This window comes from Syngnathoides biaculeatus, chromosome 5 (genome assembly GCF_019802595.1).
Source record: "Syngnathoides biaculeatus isolate LvHL_M chromosome 5, ASM1980259v1, whole genome shotgun sequence".
Lineage (NCBI taxonomy): Eukaryota > Metazoa > Chordata > Actinopteri > Syngnathiformes > Syngnathidae > Syngnathoides > Syngnathoides biaculeatus.
This window is the reverse complement of record NC_084644.1, coordinates 30,300,540-30,324,717: the sequence shown is the minus strand read 5'-3', so window position 1 is coordinate 30,324,717 and position 24,178 is coordinate 30,300,540. Positions and strand designations below refer to the sequence as shown.

The following is a 24,178-nucleotide window of genomic DNA, read 5'->3' as shown; positions in this document are numbered from 1 at the left end:
TGCAACACTATATGAGTATGTCTACTGAAGTCGCTGGACACAAATGTTTTTAGTAACAAAATAATTGACAGTCCCAAATGTGTGTTTAAACACATTCACAATGTGGTTAACAAACAATTTTAAATGTTGACATTATGTGGCAGGGGGAAAACTACTACATAAAATATTTATAACTCGTCCCCCTAGATCACAGGTTTCCACCTACAGTATTTATTGTGGGTGGGTCTGGAATGTACCTGATGGTTATATTTTTAATGGCAACAGATGTCCCAGGTTCTTATCTCTTATAAAAGAGAAGAACTATTCTATAGAGAGAAGTATTGAAATTATGGTGAGTAATTTAGTACATTGTCAAGTGGATGAGGGCCAGTTTCATGGTATTTAAACTATAAATACTATGCTCTCAAAATAGTGTTGAATGATCCCCTTTGTTTTATGTGGAAAAGTATATATTTTTCCAGCCAAATTTTCTACCTTTCATCCAAAAATGTCACCCCACGAAAGTCACTCAGTGGCATGTCATAAAAATATCTGGTAGAAGGAAGACTCACATATTTTACATTTTTAAAATGTATGTATTTTAATTTTCGCGTGGCCACTATAACTATGGAAACAGTCAACCCAACGATATAAGTGGGTACACTGTCCATCATCGATATGTTTGCTCCTACTTGGCTCCACGCGCTTTCCAAAGTCAGGACGTAAGAGTTCCCAGCTTTCTTGAAAGCACCACGAGAGAACGTTTCTCGGTTTGTTTCCCTGCGCTGCCGCGACACATCTCTCCAGTGCGCATGCGTGTGCGCGAGTGCACCCGCAAAGGTCAGCTCGCCGGCTCTCTCCCGCGCGCGTTTTTTGATCTCTCATCCGCGAGATCAAAGGCGCTCTCGGGCTATTAGTCCGCGCGAGCCATTGATCCCTCATCGATCGGAGCTAGACGCCGTCAACGGCGTGCACGCGCGCGTCAGCCCCCCCCCCCCCCCCAAAAAAAAGCACAAACATGGTGCGATCGTGATAGCTCGGCCAAACTAAACTCCAGTGCTAGGTTTTTTTTTTTTTTTTTTTTTTAGCCGCGGGACATGAAACAATGAGGCCCGAGCCGGTTTTAATAAAGCCCGCTTTCCCGCCTTTCAACTCCGGCGCGAGGCGGACGAGACCCGGCAACTGAGAGCGATCGATAATTAATGACGATGAATAATTTAACCCTATCGATTGATACTTGCTTCTTCATCCTCTTACAACCTCACACTTTTTCCTTATTTATTTATTTATTTATTTATTTATTTGGTCCCCCTCCATTCAGTACCATATGTAATACTAATACTACATCCTGCTCTCTCTAGCCACGCAGGTGCTCTTTAAAACTTGCTGGGAGTTCTCCTTCGTCCAGGTAAACGTGCGTGCTTGGAGGGCGGGGGGATAATTTCCTTGAAATTTACAACAATTGTCCTCCAAAAATATTATATGTAATATGTTCTGAACTTCGATATAATCTTTGCCTCCACTGAACATTTCAAGCTAGCTGCACCCATTTAGAGCTGAAAGGAGTCCCCGAGAATATGCTTGAAATATACAATCGCAAATTTCGTAGTGGGTAACACAACTCACCTGAAACTTTTATTTCATGTAACTGATAGTAATTGTCATCAAAAATATTGTTTAAGGTGCAAACTTTTGCCCTGCCTCCACTTAGATTTCAAGCTAGCTGCTACGTTATCTGCAAAGTAGATACACTTTAAAGAAAAAATGTTGTCAGAGAAGTTAACAAATCTCAAAATCACCTTCATTTTATGGAACTCATAGCAATCATATATAAATAAATATAAAAGTTATTCTATGCTAAATTATCCCAACCCAAGTCTAAATTTGAAACTCGCCTCCAAAATGTACTTTTTGAAAGCCCATTTTAATAAACAAATTTCCCTTCGAGTACCACACCTCCTACAACCTTGAACCTTAATCATGTCAATGATAATTATCTGGGCAGTAAATCACTTTCTTCTTAAATGTTCGCCCCAAAAGATTTTGGGGGAGGGGGGGTTCAGCCATCTTAGTCTTAAAAAAAACATCTTTTTTTTTTTTTTTTACTCCAAAACACACAATCAAGTCTTTTTAGTCAACATCTTTGTGGGCTATAATGAATGTTACAGTAAAAGATTCTTCACAAACAAAGGTGTTTCCTTGTGCTAAAACTTGACATGTCGCTCAAGGTAGTCTAAAAAATTCTACACATCTACAATGAAAGACACTCCCACAAATGTACTTTTCTTACTTTAGCATGAAAAGAAAATGTTATCCTTTACTTATTGAAATCCATAAAATCAAGAAACTCCTACATTTTGGTTTGTGCTATGGCGCAACAATGCCACCAAACTAGTCCAAAGCGTAAACATATACTGTATGATTAGCCAAACTGAGTTTCAGAAATGTGTTTTTATATATATATATATATAATTTCTTTAAAAATCCCTGATGAATAAATCCTTGAGTTGCCCGCCATCCTCAAAATTAGAAAAAAAATCACATTTACTAATCTTATCATGAAAAAAACTAATACCATCTCTCGAGCATTTTGAGCTATTTTTGTAAAAAAAATTGTTTTGATCCATTATCTCATTAGATTGTGCCTCCAGAATTGTGTAATGAGCATTTGGAACAATTTAAGAGTGACATTTTCATCCATTGCATGAATCATTTAACCCTTTTATTATGTTATGGGTAAAATTGACCCAATGGAAAATCTTGGAGAAAATACTTCTTTAAAGGATTTTAGTTGTTCTGGTGCCTTTTTATTTTTCCTTTACTTAAAAAAGAAAATATAATTTTTAGAGAGTTATTTTGTTATTTGATATTCTGTTCAGTTTGTTTCTCCGGAACGTCAAAAATGCTCACGTGTCAATGTGACGCGCTGCATGTTCAGACATAAAAAAATCATTAATAACCATTCACTGAAGAAAAGAAAACGTTATTTTACACATCTGAGTATTGCAAACTTTTAAATGGGGCTGTTTGATCTGCAATGACACAGAACTGTTGAACATTGTTGGTTAAAAACGATGACAAGCGGGACAGCACTTTTCGTATTATTTGTGATTATTTAGCGGGATTTCAATGGTTTTTGTTCTGACTTACATGATCATGGAACTTTTTGTCATCCTCAAAATGTCCTACTTCAAGTTTTTTTTGTGTGTGTGTGAAAATGGACGTTATTTGTTTGCATTTTAAAACTGTATATCCATATCGCAACGTTGATGGAAGGGCAGGTTTGGCTCGCCTCTTCTCCTTCCTCATCTTCCTCGTCTCCACTTCTAGTCTAACAAACGCACATCGCACAGTCCCTGTGTTGTTGCAGCCTGAGGCGCAGCAGTGTGTCAGAGCTAACCAGGGAGAGGAACACAACCAGAGGAGAGGGGGAAAGATGGAGCGAGAGGCAAGAAAAGACAAGATGGGGTGGGGGTCTCAATCGGCCCTTTTTACACGGGGCAACCACCCCGCTCCATCCGCCCTCCCCAGAAAAAAAAAGATGAAACACATGCACAGAGTTTGTTTCATGTGCTGCAAACAGGAATCGCCGCTCCATCTTTTTATAACGTGACCCGTCACTCTCGCCTTCTTTCAGCAACACTCGAGACGCAAGTCATGTTGCCTCATTGCGAGCTCTCCACCCCAACTGAATACATTCCATTTCAAACTACTAGCCCACTAACCTCTCTTCCACTGGGCCCACTTGATAAAGCCAACATTAGTCAGACCTGTTTGGGAGGAAGGTGATTCATAAAGCTAAATATTTTGTCTTGAGAATAATAGATGCAGTAGCTCTCCTTGCCCACATGCTAGAGGATGATTGTTTTTCAAGAAACTTTGAGCATCCATCCATCCATCCATCCATCCATCCATCCATCCATCCATCCACTTTCTTAGCCGCTTATCCTCACAAGGGTCCCTGAGTGCTGGACCCTGTGCCAGCTGTCAACGAGCACGAGACAGGGTACACCCTGAACTGGTTGCCAGCAAATCGCAGGGCACATAGAGACAAACAGTCCCACTCACAATCAAACCTCGGGGCAATTTACAGTCTCCAATTAATGTTGTATGTTTTTGGGATGTGGGAGGAAAATGGAGTGCCCAGAGAAAACCTGCGCAGGCATGGGGAGAACATGCAGACTCCACACAGGCGGGGCCAGGATCGAACCCGGGTCCTGAGAACGCTTAACAGCTGCTCCACCGTGCCGCCACACTTTTAAATCAAGCCAGAAATGTACTTGCTTGAAGTGTAGTTGTTTTAGTCAGGATTATGCGAAATGTACTTTCCTCAGCTACAGTATATTTGTTTCAGATCTGTAAATTCCTGCTTTATTTGTATAAATTCCCGAAAAGAAGAAGAGGGACAGCCAAAGTTGAATGTTTCGGAGAAGGGGTTAGAGAGTGCAGACTTCGATGGTTTGGACATGTCCAGAGGCGAGAGAGTGAGTATATTGGTGGAAGTGTGCTGAGAATGGAGCAGCCAGGCAAAAGAGTGAGAGGAAGACCAAAGAAAAGGTTGATGGATGTTGTGAAGGAGGACATGAAGACTGTGGGTGTTAGAGAGGAAAATGCACAGGATAGACTTAGATGGAAAAAGATGAGAGGCTGTGGCAACCCCTAATTGGGACAAGCCGAAAGGAAAAGAAGTTGATTTGTATAAATTCCTGTGAGGTATTTTTGTCAGTGGTTGTACAAGTATCTAGTGTTGCATGCTGGGCCAAGATATAATGCCCACAGTGGCCCTCGGTGCTGCAGGTCACCCACCCAGTGTGTTTTGTACACTGTCAACGTGTGATCCGTCTTCAGGGGTTGAGAAAGGCCCCCTTTGTTTCGAGTGTGACGTCCCGCGCGCCCGCTCTCCAATAAACCCGACTCTTGCTTTTGTGGTCTTTTATCAGTGCACCGGTGTCTTTTTTAGCAAAACAAAGTGCTCTCTGGCCATATTGATTCAGTCACTATCGATGGGCTCTACGTCTTTATTTGTTGTCGGCTACCTGAATATGTGCACATTTGTACGGTGCTGTATACTTCCAGTCTGTGTGTATGGCGTGTGAGTAACAGTGAGTGCATGTGGGCGCGAGTGTGCATGAGCAGCGCTATTCCCTGGGCTGCTAGTTATAATGTTTCTGGGGGTGATGGGGGGGAACTTGAAAGCCCTGCACTGCCCAAATCAAAACTAACAAGGAAATGATGGGGGCTCCTTTATCTCCTCTTTGGCCCTGGGCAGGGAGCTGTGGGGGTGGAGGTGGGCGGAGGAAGGGGTGAGGGATGGATGGATGGATGGAGTGAATGAGTGGGAGGAAGGGGGGGTTGCCTTGCTTCCTCTTTGATTTGTAAAAAATGCATTACCTCCGAAATCAAACGGAAAATTACTGCACTGACGCCAAACACACTGAGGGGTGGCGTGAGAAGGGTAGGCGGTGATTGGATAGAGGCTGAGAAGGCACAGGGGTAGATGGCGGCTTCAAGGAAAAGGAGGATTCACCTGGATTGGGTGTGCAGCCGGTGTGAGACCCTGATGGACTTTTCCTGAGAGGAGAAGTGGGAGAAATGCAGAAAACGAAAGGCGTGGCACTCTAGTGATGACCTGTGGTCCGCTGGGAAGAGCAAACATACTTGTTTCAACCTCAAACGCACAGCATATCGTATTTTTGTTCAAGGCGGTGGCCTTTGGTTGGACGCTGGGCTTGAAGAGCAGCATTTTCATGGAGGGCTCTACTTTTAGCTGATATGTGCAAAAGGCCACATTTTGGCCTTGGGTTGCAGTTGCCATGTGAAAATGAGCAGTAAATAGGCTGCAGTGTTGTCCAAACTTATTACTTTTTTTAAATATAGGATGCTCTGGCATCGCTCTCTCTCTCTCTTTCTCTCTCTCTCTCTGTCTGTCTGGTAGGTGATCCTTTCAGGGTCAAGTCTGAAATCAAACATTTCCTCGTTTAAAAAAAAAAAAAAGATCTTTATTCCATGCAAACAAATGCATTGGGAACACTGCAGATACAACTCCAAATAAAAACACATCAACAACCCCCATTATTGCTCTGAAGTGGGTGGACTCTTTGCAACATAGATGTACAATAAATCAGTTTTCAATTCCAGCGCTCAATTTCTTAAAATGTTTGATTGAATTTGTTAGTTAATTTTACAGAAAGTGACAAAAATGTGTTAGGCTGTTTAAAGGATGAGCAGAGTCTGCATTTGTCTTTACAAATGTTATCATTACTGTTTGTGAAAAATGTTTCAATCATTTGCTTTCCTGTTAATCACTCAACTGATATTTTTTGATAAGGGCATCACATTTCAGCACCATGGGCGAGTGATAAAATAGTCTGTCACAGTCAAGGTTCTGAGTTTAAATCTTAGCTCCTGCCTTCCTGTGTGGCATTTGGGTGATTTCCCTGACTTTACTCCGGGAATTGCGGCTTCTTCAAACATTCCAAAAACAGGCTTGTTAGGTTGGCTGAAAACGAATAGTCTATGTGAGTGTGAATGCTTGTTTGTCAGTACGTGCTCTGAGATTGACTGGTGACCAGTCCAGAGTGTAGGTGTACCCTGCAATTTGCCCAATGTCACCTTAGAAAGGCTCCAGCTAACGCACAACCATGATAAGGACAACCGGTGTAGAAAATGGATGGATTGAAAATGGGCCTTAACTGTGGATTATGTGGTTAGCATGTGTGCTAGAGGTTTTGGGTTTGGATCTCAGCCGTGAGAGGTTTTCTGGGGTTTTTGCCGGGTACTGTGTCCTCCCACATTTCAAAAACATTAGGTTTATTGAGGATTCTAAATTGTCCATAATTATGAAAGTCAATGGTTATTTGTCTGTAGGTATTCTGCTGAGATTGACTTTTAACCAATCCAGGGATTTTGCCCCAAGGCCACCAAAATGAGAACAAGTATTGTATAAAATGGATGGGTTTCCAAAAATCCATAAATCCTAAAAGCTATTTTACTTTCAAAATATGCCATGGGACACTAAAAAGGGTTCTTTGGGCCTGGAAATAACACGGACTGGACTTTGAACACACTTTTATGTACAGGATGGTGCAAAATAAATTAGAAATGCAAAGATGAATGGGGCAGCTCGGTGGCATTGACCTCACAGTTATGAGGACCCGGGTTCAATCCCAGCCCTGCCTGTGTCGAGTTTGCATGTTCTCCCCGTGCCTGCGTTGGTTTTCTCCCGGCACTCCGGTTTCCTCCCACATCCTAAAAACATGCAACATTAATTGGACAATCAAAATTTCCCCTAGGTGAGATTGTGAGTGCGGCTGTTTGTCTCGATGTGCCCTGCGTTTGGCTGGCAACCAGTTGAGGGTGTACCCTGCCTCCTCCCCGTTGACAGATGTCATAGGCTCCAGCAGTCCCGCGACCCTTGTGAGGATAAGCGGATAAGAAAATGAATGGATGGATGAAAATGAATGGTAAAGAAGAAGAGAAAGAAGCCAAAGACATATCTAAAGATAGAGATGAGCAGCGTGAAAACACGACAGATAAAGCAAGCCAGAGAGTTGCTACTATCCAAAGGCCAGGAGCGGGTCGAGAGAGGGAGACTGTTTCAAAAGAGAGGGAGTGAGAAAGAGAGAGAGAAGTGCCTGGAGTTAGCAATAATAATTTATACAAACACACCTTAATAATTCACATTCTATTTCAATGCTGGAGGGAAAAATCCCAAATTCACAGAGCATAATTAAATAGAGGGAGAAGAAGCACGAAGGCAGCGATGCAGAGGGCAGCATTAAAGATAGCAAAAAAAAAAAGAAGTGCACCAGTAGAAAAAGCAGCGGCGCGGGCATTTCTTGTTCTTCATGTGATCTTTTGTAAAACAACCCTGATGAAAAATCGCCATGTGCCCACTGCACCGCTAGTCCAAATCCTCCCTTGCTTGCAACATCATTAGTATTATGATTAGCATTTCACTGATTTACATGGCGCTAACACCCCCTACCTCGTTTAGACCTGCTGGCGGGGTGAAAAAAAAATGCAGTGCGACTAATTGGAATTCAACAGTTACTTTTGAGCCTGCTCTCACCGGAATTTTCTTGGTGTTTGTATAAAAACGAATGTGCTGCTCTCAGAAAAAAAAAAAAAAAAAAAACATATTTTAGGACTGGTTGAAACTTAATTAATGACTAAACCTATTTGCTTTTATGTATCAAATTTTAAAATGTAGAATACACACCAATAAACAAAGGTCCACATTTTCATAACTTAACTACTACTAAAAGAAGGCTGTATGATTAAAAAAATGTGGAAGCAATGAAGGAAGGAAGAAAGTTAAGTTTAAACAAAAGAATGGAAGGATGGTTGGATTCATGAGAGAAAAGCAAATGTGAGGGAAGGAAGGTAGAAAGAAAAAAGGAAGGAAGAAGTGGAAAAGATGCCAGCAAAAAAATAAATTTAATAAAATGGAAAAAATATATATAAATCTACTTTTGGCCCCTCCTTGTATAATTATTTATCTGCCCATGTAGATTTTATGGCAATATCTAGAGATGCCAGTGTTCCATGTCCTTCAATTTGTACATTTTTATTTTTTGCTTTTTAGTTTGATTGGAATGATTCACTGCAAAACAATTCCACAGACTCACTGGCAAAAATGTCATCTAATTTTAGGTAGAAGCCAAATTTTAGGGAATACAGTTGAATTTCATTATGAACTATGCAAATGCTAATGTTTCACTCGCCCTATTTTGTTTGCAATCCATCCGTTACCTGAGTTGATTATCCTCACATGAGTTTTCTTCATGGAGCACAATCGGCATCAATCTAGTAACGTCAGTTAAGAGTCTTTAGAGAAGTGTACTGGGAATAGTGTGTTTGTTTAGGTACTTACTGTACTATGTTGTCATGTCAAATGTACATTATGGGGATAAATAAGCTAATGCTTTTTTATTCTTTTTTGTGGAGGCTAAGTGATATTCCTGCCACTTGGCAGCTGCTGTTCTGAGAATTGACGTGACAAAGCTAAAAATAAACTAGAATTTGGATTCAAATATACTGTAATTGATGGGAATGCGGAGTAAATATCTTTTGCCGAGCCAATCAATGCCATGATCAGATCATCAAATTATGAAATTAAACCCAATCAGTCGATCAGCACATATGCTAATTCTCGGCAGCCCTCGATTAAGTCAATCAGATTGGTGTAAAGTCTAGTATTTAGTCGTAACTAAGTCAGAAATGTTGGTGTGAAAGTATCTAATTGCAATTATCTTCCAGGGCAAGATTCTTTGTTTCTTTGTTTCGGGTTCGACAGAAACTTTTCTTGCACTCCAAAAGTTCCTCTCGGCATATTGAACATGATGCTGTGTTTTTAATATGTGTCAAATAAACAAAACACTTCTAACTTTTTGCGTGTAATATGCAGCCCGACTTTACGCAAAAATACTGGAAAATTCCACCTGATTAAGTCGAATTAAACTTTAACGTGCTTTTCAACTGCACCCTTGCTGTTTATCGATGCGCACCAGGCTGTGGATGTCCAACGCATTGCATCATGCTGGGCCTCAGGTGGCGGCACGGGATCACATCCATCAAACGCCCGATCGCTATAAGAAACATAACCTTGACGCGTTACTCGTCAATACGAGGTGCGTTTCAGAATCTTATCCGCCTGTGTTCTTTGGCCTTCCTGCTGCACGTCTGTGTTGAATTCCCTTTGGAACCTTGAAATGAAATGTACTCTTCGTTCTCAACTTGTTGACTGATGAATGTTTTTCATGTTTATTCGTTAGGTGTTGCAGAGGCATGGACTGTAACTGCGTCAGCGATCTACTGCTACCTCCAGTGCCCGCACTCTGGACGCCAGGTGTGTACCTCACTTGTCTCACACCTGACTCACACTCACACTTGTCTTTGGGAACATACACTAAACCACAACCAACACAAGGTATCATGTATACAAGTGAATGAGCAGTGGTGTCCTGAGATACAGGTGACCCAAATATAGGCGCAATTGTAGCTTTTTGTTTTTTTGCTTTTGAAGCAAAAATTTTATTTGAAATATGAGGACAGTTAATCCCGTGAACTCAACTCAGCTCACATTTTGGCAAGCAGTAATGTCTTGAAAAAAAAAGAGGCTTCAAGCTGTTCATCGCGACTGCCAATTGAAATTTACTCTCAAGCTAAGCATAAAACAAACAGAATTAGACTTGTATCTAAAACAACCACATAGCTGTCTTTGCTTTATGAAAGTTAGATTACTTTCTCATGTATAAAGTTTCTGGATGTTTGTATTACACTGCACCCAAGTGGCCAAGCGTGCACACCATAATATGCGGGGAGTTAAGGATGTTATTCAGGATTAGTTCTTATACTTGCTATTCAAATATTCTCTCTCTCTCTCTCTCTCTCTCTCTCTCTCTCTCTCTCCTCTCTCTCTCTCTCTCTCTCTCTCTCTCTCTCGCTCTTTCTCACACACGCGCACACACACACTCCACTGAAAGGTTCTCATAAACACGAGACAAACCACCTTGTAAACACTGATCAAATGATCTTATAAACACTAGTCAAACACTCATATGCACGACTACCTCATGCTCTTATAAACACCACTTAAACATGTCACTAGCCCTCATGCCCATGTTATTGACGCTCACATGTTAATTTCACTAGTGCTCATACACACATCAGTAATGTTCACATTCACTAACACTCACATGCCCATGTCTATGAATTTCATGCATGCATATATCTCTGGCTCTTCAATGTTCATGTCAGTGAAATGCACGCTCACGTCAGTCACATCCACGTGCACGTCACGAGCGCTCACTCAAGAACTTACTTACCTACTGTAACTCAGTTTGTATTCAACAAAAACAATGGCACGCTTACTGCTATTTGCTACATACTGTGTCAGGATTAAGGGATGTTACACACAAAAGGTAAAATTTAATTTTAGACAATTTCACAAAATGTCAAAAAAGAGTAAATACTACTAAATTCCATAATGTCAAAATTATATTATTTTCAAATGCCCATCCATTTTCCCTACCACTTATCCTCACTATGGTCCCAGGTGTGCTGGTGCCTATCTCAGCAAACTCTAGGTGAGAGGCGGGGTACATTCTGAACTGGTCCCCAGCCAATTGGAGGGCACATATCGACAAAGAATCATTTGGACTCATTTTCACAAATTATAATATGTATACAATAAAACATTTTGTAAAATAGAATAAAAACAAATAATTTAAAAATACATCCATCCATTCCCCCCTCCTTGACCCATCACCTCATCGTGGTGCAGGGGTTTGTTTGTCTCAAAAATCGTAGGAGTTAAATTGTAGGAGACTTCACGCCCCTGGTTGGGTCACCCATGATAAAAGGGTCCTAGGTGTGGAACCAGACAAAGCAAGATAAACCTGTATGACAAGTACAAAAAATGGATCTAGGTTTCCCTTGCCCGGGCGCGGGTCACGACACCACATTGCTGTCCTGGTTGATACCCCTCTGCAACATCGTGTGGTCATCAGGGACAGTCCCTCTGGTTTGGCAGACTGTGTTACAACTACAGTGGGATCACACTCCTCAGATTCCCTGGTAAGGTCTATTCAGGGGTGCTGGGGAGGAGAATCCATCAGGAAGTTGAATCTCAGATTCAGGAGGAGCAATGTGGTTTTCATCTTGGCCAAGAAACAGTGGACTAACTCTACATCCTCAACAGGGTCCTCGAGGGTGCATGGGAGTTTGCCCAACCAGTCTACATGTGTTTTATGGAATTGGAGAAGGCATTTGATCATGTCCCCTGTTACAGCTGTTCGGTCCCTGTATAACCGGTGTCACAGTTTGGTCCCCATTGCCGGCAATAAGTCTGACTCTCTTCCAGTAACTGTTGGACTCATGCAAGGTTGCTCTTTGTCACTGATTTTGTTCAGAACTTTTATGGACGGAATTTCTTGGCGCAGCAGAAGTACAGAGTGGGTCCGGTTTGGTAGCCTCAGTATTGCATTTTCCTTTTTCCAGATGATGTGGTTCTGTTGGCTTCATCAAGATGTAATCTGCCCCAAGCGGAGGAGTTTAAGTATCTTGGGTTTTGTTCACCAGTGAAGGAAGAATGGAACTGGACATCAACAGGCAGATCAGTGCAGCGTCTACACTGATGCGGACTTTGTATCAGTCTATTCTGGTCAAGAAGAAGCTAATGTAAAGCAAAAATCTCACTTTTTCGGTCGAGCTATCTTCCTACCCTCACCTGTGGTCATGAGCTCTGGGTCATGACTAAAAGAACAAGATCCCAGATACAAACGGCCATAATGAGTTTCCTCCGCTGGGTGCCAGCCTCTCCCTTAGAGATAGGGTGAGAAGTTCGGTCATCCCTGAGGGACTCAGTGTCGAGCCTCTGCTCCTACGCATTGAGAGGAGCCGAATGAGGTAGCTGGGGCATCTGATTCGGAGGCTTCGTATATGAGGTGTTCTAGGCACATCTCACCAGAAGTAGACCCCAGGCATGACCCAGGACACGCTGTAAGGATTACGTCTCTCGGCTGCCCTGGGAACACCTCGGTATACCTCTGGAAGAGCTGGATGGAGTGGCTGAGGAAAGATAAATCTGGGTGACCTTGCTAAAGAAAGCTAATACCATCCCACCTAGACCTCAGATAAGAGTTAGAAGATAGATGGATCGATGGATCCATCCATTCCCCGAGCTGCTTATCCTCACAAGGGTCATGGCAGTGCTAGAGCCTATCCCAGCTGATTTACATGTGAAAGGCGGACTACACCCTGAACTGGTTGCCAGTCAATTGCAAGGCATAATAATTCAAAAATATTCAACCTAATTTGAAACAATACAAAGCATTTTAATATTATCTAAATAGTAAATTTAAAATCTGATTTCATTTCATTTTAAAACATATATATATATATAATATATATATATATATATATATATATATATATATATATATCCATTATGTTTTGAATAAGGCAATGCGGTGAATGACTGGTTAGAGTGTTGGCCTCACAATTCCAAGGACCAGGTTTCAAATCCCAGCCCCGTCTGTGTCGAGTTTGCATGTTCTCCCCGCGCCTGCATGGTTTTTTTTCCAGGCACTCTCGTTTCTTCCCACATCTCCAAAATATCCATTAATTGGATGCTCTAAATTCCCCTAAGGTGTGATTGTGAGTCCAGCTGTTTGTCTCTATGTCCCCTGCGATTGGCTGGCAACCAATTCAGGGTGTACCCTGCTTCCTGATGACAGATGGGATTGGGTCCAGCACTCCCGTGACCCTAGTCAGGAGAAGCAGCTCAAAAAATGGATGAACGTATGTTTTAAGTAATCTAACATGTAATATCAGTCATCAGATTTGTTCAGTTTTAATATTTTTGGTGCTGTCACAAAATTAATTGCCAGGTCACTTGTTGCTAGATCACTTTCATCAAGATCAGGCAGGCTGTTTACAAATAAGGGACTGAATTGACTGTTAATTCACTCCCAACTAGTTTGCTGTCCAAAAGAAACAACGCGACGTTAGTTCTTGATCTCCAGGTCTTTTTATTAATAATAAAATACATAATTTCGACTGCTTTATTTGCTTCCTAAGTCAGAGCAGAGTCATCACTGTTGTTGATCCTTGGCAGAGGTCTGCCCTCAAGTCCATCTTTATATTGACTTTGACTGTCAAATGAGTACAAATACTTGGGTCCTTGTGTGTGTGATGTGCAAAAAAATCAGCTTTAAGGCTTGTATGTGCGTGTGTTTGTGTGTGTGTGTGCAGGCCGCAGCATCAATCACATCTCTGCCAGAGTCTTGTCATCACCCACCTGAGCAATCTGTGCAGCCCAGAGGGCACAAGCACTCGCTAACGTACTGTAGCTCAGGGCAGGCAGGTGGTGTGATATTAAACACATCATCCCTCACCTTCATCACTCATCTGGATGGTGACTTCTTCGTTCCCAGCGGCAATTGACGGAATAAACGACAGGCCTCTTAAATCCTCCACTCTTTTCTCTGCTCCCCCTCCGCGCAGGGTTCGCCTTCCCTGACTGGGCCTACAAGCCGGAGTCGAGTCCGGGATCGCGGCAGATCCAGCTGTGGCACTTCATCTTGGAGCTGCTGCAGAAGGAAGAGTACCAGGGTGTGATCGCATGGCAGGGCGACTACGGCGAGTTCGTCATCAAGGACCCAGATGAGGTGGCTCGACTGTGGGGGATCAGGAAGTGCAAACCTCACATGAACTACGACAAGCTGAGTAGAGCACTAAGGTACTTGATATAATTATCCCATTCATTCAATGACCGTGTCATGCACGGACAGGGGCGAATTGGAGGAAAATCTGGCCCGGGATTCATGAACAAAGTACAGACTGGTACAGTTCATGTACGCTGTTGGGAGACAGATGGCCTACAACAAAAATTTCACATAGCCTAATGATTTTAAAAAATACAAAAAAATGAATTTGATGCCACTTTTGTAATGTTACTTGTTTTCTAGACTCTCTCACTATTGTTCTGCTGAGGTTCTCACCCCTAGTCCCCTTGACCACCCCATCTTTCTGTCTGTCCCTTAAAACCCTTTTGCTGTAAAAATTCAAATCTTTGGTGTGAGCGGGATGGCCGCATTGATCTGGCTTGAATCCAAAATGCTCTCCCATTGTTGTGGTGGAGTTAGGTTTTGGAACTAATTCCATTTACGCCACTTGATTTTCTGTAACTGCAGCTTTTGGCTTTCTGTCATAAAACTTAGTTCTGTGTACATTAGCGCCTGCAGTGCACCAACTTGTGAATTTACCGACTTGGTGGATAATTTTTGCTTGTGACGCGAGACAAAATTTGTCACTCGATCTAAATGCTGTAAAATTGAGATGGTGATAGAGAATGCCCCAATATCCCGAGTTAAATACGCACAAGTGCCGTCCCGCATCTTTTACCACATTGTGAATAGAGTATACACCTCATATATCACACTTCATTGCTCGTGCTCCCACTATATTGTGTTTCTTCTATGACTTTTTACAGTACGTACTTAATTCCCTCTCTTGTGGGAAGGAAAATCCCGACCCTGCCTGTGTGGAGTTTGCATGTTCTCCCCGTGCCTGCTTGGGTTTTCTCCGGGCACTCCGGTTTCCTTCCACAGCCCAAAAACATTCATTAACATGAATTGGACACTCTAAATTTCTCTGAGGTGTGATTGTGAGTGTGACTGTTGTCTGTCCTCATGTGCCCTGCCACTGGCTGACAACCAGTTCAGGGTGTACCCTGCCTCCTGACCGATGATAGCTTGGATGGCCTCCAGCACTCCCGTGACCCTTGTGAGGATAAGCGGCTCAGAAAATGGGTGGATCTTTCAATAACAGAAATTTTCACCTATTAGTGGTCGGTAGCTCTGGATTCCCCCAGAATAACATTTACTGGACCTGCAAATGCGGGAACCTCATGTTTACATGGATGATAAAAATGAAGAGATAAAGTTTGGACCTTCTGCTCGGGGAACGTCAATATTCCTCACTTGTTCCTCCTTATCGACAGCCATCTTAATTGAGCGTTGACAGAGGAGTTGGGCAACAAACAAAGTCAGTAAGGAGTTTGACCTGAAGTTTCAGGGACTTCTCCAAACTTGTTTAATTTAAACACATCTCAAGCACCCCTAAATGCATAGTTATCATAAATGATTGTGCCCACCCCTTCTGCCTCCTGGGTTCCGTGGCCTCTTCTTAATGGGGGTTGTCGTCAGAGTCTAATTGTTATGAATTGGCTGGGGCCACAATTAGCCTTCTTAATTAGCCTCACTTAATTGCTCAATTAAGGGCCACTGCGCGATTGCCACGCCAAGCAAAACGCATGTTGGGGCGCTGATACATACGTGCCGCTCCTTGTGGGTTGATGTCTTGCATAATGAGGTGTTTTAATGCTTAGCGTTCTTTGTGCATACTTTCAAATAAAGAAAGGCCCACATTTACTAAATTAGTGACTGAAATTGTGCATTTTTACTGATTTCACACTCCCACCTGAGTGTCGGGGTCTTTCACTTAAGCCAGACGGCATGTACACACATTTCTGTGGTGGCACAGGAAACTAACAAGCCCACCAGGGTTATTACGATAAAGACCGCCACGCGTCCCCTCACGATTTAGTTTTTCGGACACTCCCAATGCATGATGTAACTACAGAGAGTTCATTTTATTTGCGACTTGATTGATCCAACTACATCAGAAGACTGATAATGTCCGAATTAGGTCCTCCAGTGGCGGTGTTCAGAATTAAACTGCTGGCTTCATTATTTTTATTTTTTACCAAACTTCACTTTGATTGGACGACATTTACAAGGTAAAATGTACACTTTTATTCAAGTAGATTTCCACTTAACACCTTCGTTACTTCTCATTACAGATTCAAAGAAATTATTCACTGGCAAAAACACGGGTGCCAAACTCATTCAGTTGCAGTCCACATTGTAGTTATGGCTTCCCTCGGAGCGGCCTTATGAATTTTAACCGATATAAATGGATTATATATTATTTATTTTCAGATTTTTTTATACTACAACAAACTGATGGATAGTTTCGAAATCAGAAATTAAGTATCGTAGCATATTCAACAATGATTCCGTTTACTTTCAAAAAGGGGATTTGGAATGAAAAATGCTTGCAGTTTTTCAACGTTATTCAAGGTGAAGACAATTTTCAGTTGGTGTTTTAACAAGAAATGGGAAGTCGTTTGCTTTTGCGGGTCACATCAAGTGATGTAGTCGGGAGAATCTGGCACCTCTGGACTTATTGGGCTTATTCCTGAAGAATAAAACAGAGCATTAAAACATGAATGCAATTTAGTTGCAGAACTACCTCGTCTATCGCTTTTTCGAACATGCTTGTAAATGTAAAAAAAAAAAAAAAAATTAATAGAATTTCTCATGTTGACATCTTGTCTCCTAGCAACAGAATCAAATTAAATATGTCTCATGCGGTATTGAATGAAAGTATTGAGACACAAATTGATTCGAGGAGGGAAGAGATGTATTTAAAACAGTGGGAAATGAGCATAGCACTTCCCTCGCAGCTCTGTTTACTGATTTCTATCCCGTGTCGTTATGCCTTCCCCTCCTTCATCCTTTAGCCTCCTCATTCGATTGCCTCTGCTGTGTTACAGGTATTACTACAATAAGCGTATTTTGCACAAAACCAAAGGGAAGCGCTTCACATACAAGTTCAACTTCAGCAAGGTGGTGCTGGTCAACTATCCCATCCTGGACATGGCCAACTCACCCTTCTTCCTGGCCCAGAACCACTTCAACGGAGGCTCCACCGCACCCGACTGCACCCCAGAGGTACTGCAGGCATTTCGCAGTCGACCGTGTTTCACCGCAGCCAATAAAAGTCATTTACATGCTGTGTCATTAGCATGAAAGAAGCTGGGGAAAAATTGGTGAAACCAGACATGCTGTCTTTTTAAATTGAAAAATTGACTTAATTCCAACAAAAATCTATTCATGTCATGCAGTTTTGCCGTTGCAGTTAGAAAGTACCTGCTGGGCCTTCCCTGAATGTATGAGAATGGCTATCAATAAAAAGAAACTATGCATTTGTAAATGGCAACAGTTTCCAGTGAAAACGTCATTGTAAAAGTCCATTTCCTGGCAATTTTGATGTGATCACAACTAAAATGTATGACGTTTTGTTCAAGATCAAACTTTTGACCCACCCCCCAAAAAGTCAGACAATGAGATATTTTAACGATGCATCTTTAAATCATTATTTCTCACTGGATTAGAATTCAATCGAAGAACAAAATGTGGGTAGCATTTAGGATTGATGTACTGTATGTATTATTAATTTGCCTGGTCAAAACCAAGATATTTAATATTCTCTGGTACCTGATCAAAGTGAAGAATTTATAAACCAAAAGTAATTTGATTCCTTCTCACAATTTAACAACGTTAGCTGTTTTGGCATTTTTGCTTGGAAATACTGTGGTACCTCAACATACAGGTGACCTGATTTACACCTTTTTCAGGATATGAGCCCTCATACAGAGAATTTCTTTCCTAGTTGTGAGCAAACATAAGTTCTGATCATTAAACGGTGTCAGCAAACTTCCAGCAACCACCAGATTGTGAACAATTGTAAAAAAATAAAAATGTAAATTAAGAGGCTGAGTGCTTGCTTCAAGCTGTTCATTGTCATTTGCAATTGAAGTTTAAACAAAACAAAGGGAAATACACATTATGTATTTAACCGAGCCACGTAACTTATAAAATTCAGCTAGCGCAATGCTAACATGGGACAGACGGACTAACAGAACTACTGTATGTAGTTTCAATGTTGCAGTAGTTATAACCCTGAAAATAATTTAACCACAATAAGTGCAGCAACACACATAGACAGACATAATACTCACAAGCATATAGTGTTCATCCTCTGCAAAAAAGAACCAGCTAATCATTTCATCAGAGTTGTGCAACTTTTCTTTGTGTATTATGTCTGTATTATGCTCCCCCTATCGGCCAAGGCATCCACTCAAGAAGGAGCACCATGTCAATGGATATTGAAATATTGAATAATGATGCAAAAAAAAGTTGAATTCTTTAAACTCTAAGTGAATACGTCATTGCTGTATGGTTTTATGGAGTGCAGGACTGTAGGGTGCTTTTCTTCTTGAACATGTTTAAAAAAATTTTGTGAGTGTATTTTTGGGGGGGTGGGGCTGGAATGGATTCACAGCATTTCCATTCATTTCAATTGGGAGTGAAAGAATTGTAAGTCAGTTGATGAGCTAAACTGCCTCTGTGCAGAAAAGTTTCCATGTGATCTCAAAAACTGCTTTCATGTTAAAAGTACAGTACCAGTGTCATCTGTCACTTGTCTGTGCCATGCTTAAGGTCGCAAGGAGACGGCTTTGAGTCGTCCTTAAACCACCCCCTCCCCACCCCCCAAAGACGACATGATCCCGTCGTCTCTCTCATCCCCCGTCTTCGGCGGTGTATCCGCGTGTCATCGATCGAAAATGAAAGCGGGGTCGCGTCAGATCAGATCAATGGCGCGGGTCGTTAATGCGGATTGTTAAGCGAACGCAGATCTCGCAGCTCGGGGAGTACAGTCTTGCCTTTCAAACTTGGGGTGACACAGGTTATTGATCTGGGGAGAAGGGGGACAAAAATCCCCCCTTTGTCCCCAGGATTCATCTGTTCCATTTGCTTCACCTCGTCTCCTTCTCCCTCGTGTATTCTACGCCCTACATCCTGAATGAGTGTCACCCCCTCAGATCTTGCTCCCGTGCGTCCTCAATCGGGGCCGCGCTATCTTCCCGCTTTCCTCCTCTCTTATCCTTTGTAGCCTCAAACATGTCCTCCCCTCCTCGACCGCCGTCTCATGACAGCACTTTGTATCTCCGTCCTTGCCTTCGCTCCATCCCCGTTTGCATCACGCTCCTGCAGGACGCTTCGCCATCAACACGAGGAGGAGCACGATCATCTCTGTGGGAACGGCGCAAACATTTTTGGTCCTTATTCCAAACTGCGGGGTTAATTCTCGGGAAGATCCCAATGCCACTTTGCATGAAATGACTGATGTTGTTCATGTGAGAGAATGCTGAACAATAGTGTCCAGAGACACAAATTACAACTCATTGCTGGAATATTGTATGTACCTTTCTCTTGGGGGGGAAAAAACAAAAATCTCCCAAAAATACACAACTGTTTTTCTTGAGAAATTGTTGAATTATCAGGTTTTACCGTGATATGTTTCATGTTATAATGTGATAAATTACATGTTATAATGTGCTTCATTTCATGTTATAACATGAAACGTTTGATGTTATAATCTGAAATCAATTGTTATAACATGAATAAATGATTCGCGTAATAACATGTAATTAACCACATTATAACGTGAAACATATGTTTTAACATGAAACATCCACATTATTAAGTGAAGTATACCACGTTATAACGTGAGAGTGACTTTTCTTTTTGGGTGTGGCAGCAATAAGCTTGCATAGTTTCTCTACTAAAAAAAATTCAGAAATGTTTTTCAAAATATCTATTTGGCGGCAAAGTGTAAAAAAATCTGACTTTTTTCTTTTAAAAGTACAGGTATGCTTTTTGTTCCTTATGATTACTATTTTTATGTAAAACTACAACTTCATAGATTACATTTTTCAACAATTGTCTTTTTTGTTTACTTTTTTTTTAACAATTATCTGATTGCCATCAATTTTACCCCTGGAATTTTGACCTCACACTTATATCATCAAGACTTTTTTTGAATATAATAACATCAATACCATAAAATTATGGTATTGATGGTACCTAATGCTGAAAAAAGGATGACTTTATTATAGCATTCCATCTTGTTTCTTCTGTGTCAAAACAAGATTTTTCAGTTGTAGTTTTACTCAAATAATAAAAAAAGAAAAAAATACTTGTCGCTGGAGGAAACACATTTCTTATTCCTTTGTGTATTTTTCCTTGTCTCTCGGTGTGTAGACCATACAGTCCCTGTTTCCTCGCTTACCAGACTCGGGCCGAACCTCCTCCCTTTTTGATCGAGGGAGCACAGCGCCAGGGCCAGAAGGAGACAAGCTCCGACTGGACACATTTCCTTTCCTGAGTTCAGGTGAGCAAACTTGTGTGGCATATGGGAAACAATAGCCAGAGGAAACTAGCGGCTCATAGTAGGAAATACAACAACCGCCGGGGCAAATGGTGAGGAGCGAGCGAGTGAGCATCCAATGAGGATGCAGGCAGGTTTGAGCAATTAAGCCATTGAGAATTAGAGTGGGCTGACTCCATTTTTGTTATTTTGTAGCAGAGTGGTTTGAAGTTTTATGGGTGCAATAAATGCTGCTGGCTTTATTGTATGTCTTGGGGATTTATATGTAGGGGTGCACAATTTCGAAGCTGGCGCAAGAGTGGATTTTGGCTCCCACTCCCTGAGAGCTTAATCCCATTCCTTCACAATCTTGACCAAAGATTTTCAGAATCGGACTCCCATTCTTTTTGTTTCTCTTTTTACTCATGGTCAATATTGCTCTTTTTTTTTAAATATCTTGAAAGTTAGGATGACAACAATCAAAACAAAACAATCCATTCCTGGTGATTTTGTTGCCATAGTTTCTGCTCCTGCCCACTCCCCCTGACTCTTGCTCATGCCTAATCATGTGATTACTCGTGAAATTCACTCCCATCTCGGTGGGAATCCCATGGAACTCAGTGGGAAACTTGGGGGCACCGGTGACAAAGCATGGTCACAGAACAAACTATATTTCTATATGTTTGTGTGCGTGCATATAATTATTATGTTTTTGAAATATTTATAAATACTTAATTGTTTTAGGAAATATATTCAGTAAATGTTGTGCCAATTGTAGGCCGGTCCCAAGCGCAGATAAATGCAGGGGGTTGCGTCAGGAAGGGCATCCGGCGTAAAACCGTGCCATACATATGAGCGTTCCTGCATGCGCAAGTCCGGTGTGCTGGAGAAATATGTTAGAATAGTACAGGACATGTATGAGGACAGCAGAACAGCGTTGAGATGTGCTGTAGGTGTATCAGAAGAATTTAAGGTGGAGGTGGGACTGCATAAGGGATCCGCCCTGAGCCCCTTCCTGTTTGCGGTAGTAAGAGATAGGCTGACAGATGAAGTTAGATTGCATTCCCCTTGGACCATGATGTTTGCAGATGATGTTGTGATTTGCAGTGAAAGCAAAGGAGCAGGTGGAGGAACAATTAGAAAGATGGAGGCACTCACTGGAAAGGAGAGGAATGAAGATTAGCCAAAGTAAAACAGAATATATGTGCATGAATGAGAGGGACGGTGGGGGAAGAGTGAAACTCCAGGGAGAAGAGATAGCAAGGGTGGACGACTTCAAATACCTGAGGTCAACTATACAGAGCAACGGAGAGTGTGGTAAGGAGGTGAAGAAACAGGTCCAAGCGGGGTGGAACAGTTGGAGGAAGGTGTCTGGTGTTCTATGTGACAGAAGAGTCTCCGCGAGGATGAAGGGCAAAGTCTATAAAACAGTGGTGAGGCAGGCCATGATCTACGGATTAGAGACGGTGGCACTGAAGAAACAACAACAACAGGAAGCACAACTTGAGATAGTAGAAATGAAGATGTTGAGGTTCTCGCTCAAAGTGAGCAGGTTGGGTAGGATTAGAAATGAGCTCATTAGTGGGACAGCCAAAGATGGATGTTTTGGAGACAAGGTTCGAGAGAGCAGGCTTCGATGGTTTGGACATGCCCAGAGGCGAGAGAGTGAGAAACAGGTCCAAGCGGGGTGGAACAGTTGGAGGAAGGTGCCTGGTGTTCTATGTGACAGAAGAGTCTCCGCTAGGATGAAAGGCAAAGTCCATAAAACAGTGGTGAGGCCGGATGTATGTACGGATTAGAGACGGTGGCACTGAAGAAACGACAGGAAGCAGAACTGGAGGTAGCAGAAATGAAGATGTTGAGGTTCTCGCTCGGAGTGAGCAGGTTGGATAGGATTAGGAATGAGCTCATTATAGCGGGACAGCCAAAGTTGGATGTTTTGGAGACAAGGTTTGAGAGAGCAGACTACGATGGTTTGGACATGTCTAGAAGCAAGAGAGTGAGTATATTTGTAGAAGGGTGCTGAGGATGGAGCTGCCAGGCAAAAGAGAGAGAGAAAGACCAAAGAAAAGGTCAATGGTTGTGGTGAGGGAGGACATGAAGACTGTGGGTGTTAGTGAGGAAGATGCAGGAGATAGGCTTAGATAGAAAAAGACGACACGCTGTGTCGACGCCTAATCCGGACAAGCCGAAAGGAAAAGAAGAAGTGGTCTAAGTCCCAGTATTATCTTGCAGTATGAAAAATGATGAAAGACAAGATTCACAAAGGCTAAAGCACCACTTTGTGTCTGTGTTTTCTATCAATCCCTGAACCTCACTTTTGGTGACGTTTTATGGCAGGTGAAGCCTGATTTTACCAGCCCTGACACCTTAAAAATGGGAGATGGCCCGGTGTTGCACTGATACATCAGGAAAAGCGTAAGATGCAGTAAATAACTGCCCACAAAATGTCGCGGATGGAACTAAACATTGATTTCAAGCAGCATTCATCTTGCATTTTTTCTATTTATTTCTTGAATCAACCTAAAACTTACACACAAACCAAAAATTGCGTTAACCCATTCAAGCTCTCAGTGGCTAAGTTGTGAAGGAAAATTAAAGGGATGGCAGCATTTACTCAAGACTGAGATGTTAGTTATGTGAATATGAATTATACATAGGTGGTATGGTGGCGCACATGTAAACGATTGGCTTCACTGTTCTGAGAACCCGGGTTCTATCCCGGCCCCGCCTGTGTGGAGCTTGCAAGTTCTCCCCGTGCTTGCGTGAGTTTTGCCGGGGCACTCCGGTTTCCTCCCACATCCCAAAAACATGCAATATTAATTGGACACTCTAAATTGCCCCTAAGTGTGATTGTAAGTGCGACTGTCTAGATGTGCCCTGCGATTGGCTGGCAACCAGTTCGGGATGCACCCTGTCGCCTGCTGGTTGATAGCTGGGTTAGGCACCCCACTCCCTCGACCCTTGTGAGGATAAGTGGCTAAGAAAATGGATGGATGAATGGATTAATTATACATATTATTGCCAAACAAGCTAAAAGAGGAAGGAAGGAAGGAAGGAAGGAAGGAAGGAAGGAGGAAGGAAGGAAGGAAGGAAGGAAGGAAGGAAGGAAGGAAGGAGAGATCACTTCATTGACCTATGCTCTTTAATGAACTCCACACACACAAAATAAAGAGAGCAAGGGGGAGGTAGTGTGTAAACAGATGCACTAACTAGCCCCCCCCCTCTCTCTCTCCTTCTCTTCTTCTTCATCCTCCACAGTTTGTCCTCAGGTCTTATTCCCTTCTCCCTCCCATGTGTCCCCGCCGTCCTAATCCCTTCCCAGGCAGGAAGGCCCTAATTGAGGGTGCAGGCTTCAGTTTGTGGCCTGTGGGCGCCCATTACTGTGTTTTCATAAGCAAGCGAGAGAGGCCCGTCTGACTGATTCAATATTCATGTGACTGCCAGCTACTCCTGCCACGCACACACATTCACACACATGCTTCAGCTCTGTTAAATTAGGCCCGCATAGTAAATAACGTAGCAGGCTGGCAGAGGGGAAAAGAAAAAAGAAGGGGGGGGGGGATGCGGGAGTGTGTAGCTTGGCAGTTGGAAGAAAGTCTGGATTCGCTGGGAGGTGAAAATGCTTTTGTTT

The 24,178-nt window shown here is 42.3% G+C and overlaps 1 protein-coding gene across 5 annotated transcripts in view; it reads left to right on the top strand.

Moving 5' to 3' along the window:
* The window catches only part of erfl1 (Ets2 repressor factor like 1), a 150,657-nt gene that overhangs the window by 122,449 nt on the left and 4,030 nt on the right, over positions 1-24,178 (top strand). For 3 of the 5 annotated variants that reach the window (XM_061820206.1, XM_061820209.1, XM_061820210.1), the window contains 4 exons: positions 9,756-9,829; positions 13,990-14,224; positions 17,105-17,282; positions 20,439-20,568. In XM_061820206.1, coding sequence (XP_061676190.1) covers positions 9,756-9,829; positions 13,990-14,224; positions 17,105-17,282; positions 20,439-20,568 — 617 coding nt within the window. Of the gene's footprint in view, positions 1-9,755; positions 9,830-13,737; positions 13,901-13,989; positions 14,225-17,104; positions 17,283-20,438; positions 20,569-24,178 lie in introns of all 5 variants that reach the window. The other 2 variants (XM_061820204.1, XM_061820205.1) reach the window with 1 other exon arrangement.